The sequence below is a fragment of the Patella vulgata genome, chromosome 1 (assembly GCF_932274485.2).
Source record: "Patella vulgata chromosome 1, xgPatVulg1.2, whole genome shotgun sequence".
Lineage (NCBI taxonomy): Eukaryota > Metazoa > Mollusca > Gastropoda > Patellidae > Patella > Patella vulgata.
The window spans coordinates 18666635-18671310 of record NC_065879.2 but is presented as its reverse complement, the minus strand read 5'-3'; the positions used below and the strand labels follow the sequence as shown (position 1 = coordinate 18671310).

The 4676-nt window shown below is 42.0% G+C and overlaps 1 protein-coding gene across 1 annotated transcript; it reads left to right on the top strand.

Moving 5' to 3' along the window:
* Positions 1–2198: 2198 nt before the first annotated feature.
* Positions 2199–4189, top strand: LOC126808914 (tubulin alpha-1A chain-like; the record flags this gene model as incomplete). The annotated part of the gene is made up of 2 exons (XM_050533980.2): positions 2199–2376; positions 3060–4189. Coding segments are annotated over 2 exons (1308 nt in total), but the record flags the coding sequence as incomplete, so codon positions are not given.
* Positions 4190–4676: the final 487 nt, after the last annotated feature.

The window sequence follows — 4676 nt, the reverse complement described above, 5'->3', positions numbered from 1 at the left end:
TTTGGAGAGCATGCGCAATAAATATTATAGGTGTTGACTGGAATAACCAGACGCTAGAAACTGGCATGCGGCTGAGACTTCTCGCGTATTTCGCCGAACATAACTGATGACAATTCACAGTAATGTTTAACTCACCAACTAGGTCATTTCAGCACTAACATATGGTTCAATTTTATTTGAATAATTCTCTTGTGCATAGGGGTCTTTAGCAGTAGGAGGAAACCGGAGGACCCGGAGAAAACCCATGAAGTTGGACGGGCGACCCTACTCCTTGTCACATACAACCGGGGAATCAAAACCACGCCAGTTGACTCAATAACAGACCTTATGATACAACGCGCACTGGCTAACCATTCGGACATCCAACCCCCACCTCTTAAAGGAGGCAAGTCACTAACGCAATAGAGAGGTTTCGCAACTTTACATTTACACTTACATATTTATTTACATTTAGACAGTTAAACGACATCGGTTTTTGTGACAAAATTTAAGACAAAGTGAAAATTTTAAAATTGACACACGAATCCCGTGTCAGTAAGCTTTCGAGTGCCATTTGTAATGAAGCGACTCGATGAACGAGACTGGACATACCCAAAGGAGAATACTACCGGTCTAGACTTGATCAACCAGACGCCAAAGTCTGCTATTCAATTTGCACTCATGCGTAACCGTTTTTTTTTTTTATATGGTTGATTATCCAGTATCTTTGGTCAAGTCCAGTAAGAGTTGTACCCCTTCCCGCAATAAATCCCATAATTCTTGCATTATTATAAACAAGCATAAATCTTGACGACGAATGGGATTAATTAAAAAACATAAATATGCCCACGAAGAGAGAAATTTTACAATAAAAAAAATAAAGAGTTTGGATATTGAACTGGCAATGCCATCAAATGTATGCTTAAATTAATTTCATGGCCGTTGACATCTTGTTTAGGACTAGTTACCTCCGTTGAAATATTTTTCTGGATGATAGAGACTACAAATCATATAGCAGCCAACCATCGCCGTGTTTACAACGACGATCAAAAACCGCAACCAATCATCGCCATGTTACTAAAACTACAGAAAGGTCAATGAAGGTGTATCATTATTTTGTCTAAAGTCCCGCACATGTCAGCCTACTACCATAGTGCTCATACCGTTATCATTGCCCATTTAGTGTCCACACACCTACGTAAAATTTGTAGGACCCCTATAGAAATAAATTGCTAAAAAATCTTTGTATTCGTTTCCTAAAGGCCCACGCACACCAGGCGGCATAACTGATCAGTAATCTGTTCAGTTAAAGCCCTGACACATCATCCAGCTTTTGATAGACCCAACTAGATACATACCGTTTTTGATCGGTCAAGCGACAATGCATTCTCGATGTTATTCTGACATTGTCTGTCGAATGAATGTACACTTTGTGAGGAGAATCTTTATACATTATTTTGGTAAAAAATAAGAACTAAAAGATATTAATTATTTCTTCTCGAACTTGATTTGCCAGTGTATTGTGTGTGTCCATGGGAGCTAAGTCTGACGTGTAAGAGCAAGCTATCTGGTCGACATGCGCGTAAGAAAAGGAGCGAGGTCTAGGGTATTAGAGTAGGTTAGCCAGTATGGCGTACTACAGTAGGTTATCCAGTGTGACATATTAGACTAGGTTATATCAAGTATACATAAATAATATATAATGTATTAGGCTAGGTTATCTAGTTTGACGTTTTAGACTTGATTATCAAGTGTGACATATTAGACTAGGTTTACTAGTATGACGTATTGGTAAGTTAATCTAGTGCGACATCGAAGACTAGGTTATCCAGTCTTTATTTACATAATGTAGTTGTATTACATTTTAATTGCAAGCAATAAAATCAATAAGGGCGAAATAAAACTCGGTTAATCATCACGTGACCTGTTCTCCTTTCCTTTAATAATTCACGATTATTGCCATTCATTACATACACAAAGCAGGCCCGTACCATGTAGCTTGCTGGTTGCGGAGGGGCAGTGAAGTTTTTAGAGGGGGGGGGGGCACACTCGGCACAGTCTACTGTAGGTATTTTAGAGCTATGGTCGGAAAATCTTTTTTCGGGGCGAGGGCAAAACATTTGTTCAGGGGGCAATGCCCCCCGCTGGCCACGGGGCCTGACACAAAGTGGCTGTCATCAATCAACAGTAGCACACCACGTGATGTCTTTATAACCATAAACAATGCATGTTGGGAGTTATACTGTTTAGAACATGGTATCCAGCCTGATGGTCAGATGCCATCAGATAAAACTATTGGAGGTGGTGACGATTCCTTCAATACTTTCTTCAGTGAAACAGGGGCTGGTAAACATGTACCAAGAGCTATCTTTGTAGACCTGGAACCAAGTGTTGTTGGTAATTAGATTATACATTTGTAAATTACAACTGATGTAGCCTAGCGGAAACTCTGAAACAGAATATCCCAGACTCGAATTCCGTCGTAGGCCGCAAATAATCATGTGATTTTCAATCTGTGTTCCGTAGGAATGGCAAGACAGATATGGACTGGTGGCCTGGGAGTCCACCCATAAACATGTGAGGTGCACATAAATGAAGCCTCCACAGTTAGAATTCGGTAAAGACTAGACACAAATGCCGCTGTCCGGGTAAAATTATCCTCCATTACATTGCCATTCGTCAGTACGTTAAGCGCTGGCGCACTAACCAGGGATCCTTGGGTTCGATGCCGCTGTTGGCTGAGAAATTTCTGGGGCCGAGGGGCCGAATGGTCTAAGGCGTGCGAGTAAGGTCATAAGGTCTGTCATTGAGTCACGTTGTATGGTTTCGATTCCTCGCTTCTACGTGACAAGGTTTCCTCCCATTGCTAAAAACCCCTATGCGCAAGCGAATCATTGAACCATTGAACGATATGACCTAGTTTGTGTCGAGTGGACGTCAAGCCCCATCTCTCTCTCTCTCTCTCTCTCTCTTTCTATGCCTTAAGAAATACCCATTATAATTATAGTACTATATTTTCATTTGATCCGTTCATTCATAAAATAACACTATTTAACAGAAACTGTTCTATGTTATTTCAGATGAAGTACGAACTGGTACATACCGTCAACTGTTCCACCCAGAGCAACTCATCACTGGTAAGGAAGATGTCGCCAATAACTACGCTCGAGGCCATTATACTATCGGCAAAGAAATAATTGATCTGGTTCTTGACAGAATCAGAAAATTAGCTGACCAGTGCACGGGCCTTCAGGGTTTCCTTGTCTTCCATAGCTTCGGTGGCGGAACCGGTTCGGGTTTTACGTCCCTACTTTTGGAGAGACTATGTGTGGATTATGGCAAGAAATCAAAACTCGAATTCGCCATTTACCCAGCTCCTCAGATATCCACTGCCGTGGTTGAACCCTATAACGCTATTCTCACCACCCATACGACCCTGGAACATTCAGAAGTCGCTTTTATGGTGGACAACGAAGCTATTTATGACATCTGTCGTCGTAATTTGGATATTGAGCGACCCACCTACACAAATCTCAATCGTTTGATTGGCCAGATTGTCAGCTCTATTACTGCTTCTCTCAGATTTGATGGCGCGCTGAACGTTGACTTAACTGAATTCCAGACCAATTTAGTACCATATCCTCGGATCCATTTCCCCCTTGCTACCTACGCACCAGTAATATCTGCTGAAAAGGCTTATCATGAGCAGTTATCAGTTTCGGATATTACTAATTCCTGTTTTGAACCTGCCAATCAGATGGTAAAATGCGATCCTCGTCATGGAAAGTACATGGCTTGTTGTATGTTGTACCGTGGGGACGTTGTACCTAAAGATGTTAATGCGGCCATTGCTACCATTAAAACCAAGAGAACCATCCAGTTTGTGGACTGGTGTCCAACAGGTTTTAAAGTGGGTATCAACTACCAACCACCAACTGTTGTACCAGGAGGTGATTTAGCCAAGGTTCAGAGAGCGGTTTGTATGTTAAGCAACACCACGGCGATTGCTGAAGCCTGGGCACGTCTGGATCATAAATTTGATCTAATGTATGCTAAGAGGGCCTTTGTCCACTGGTATGTTGGTGAAGGTATGGAAGAAGGTGAATTCTCTGAAGCTAGAGAAGATTTAACTGCCCTTGAGAAAGATTATGAGGAAGTTGGCGTGGATGGTGGTGACGGCGAAGGCGACGAAGAAGGGGATGAATATTAGAAAACTCTTATCTCAAAACCAAAGCAAAACCCTCCTTAAAAAGGTCAATTGTTTCTGGTGTAGTAAATAAAAATCATGCTGTATTTGTTTAAGTTGTATGCTTTGTCGAGATACTGAAACAAATATTCTTAAAATATATATGGGGGTGGGGCGAATGGTTCGCACGTGCGCGCTGTATCATAAGGGAACGGTAGAGATCTGACCTACTGACCAGAATGTCTCGGGCTCGAGTGATTAATAGTACCTGCAGGCAGTTAACGGACGGAGGGTCCTGGCACGGACATTGTCTAGCTGTAGAACAGTAGGACGTTAAACCCCATTTCGTCCCATTACATAATTAATAGTCATAGTTAGATGGTCGTAATTTAATTCTTTTTAACGATAAAGATGGATGGAGACGCGACACACAATATCTAGGAGGGGAGAGAGGGGGGCCAGCCAAGGATGCAGGATTGGTGGGGGAGATGATTGGGCTCATAAGTGGAAT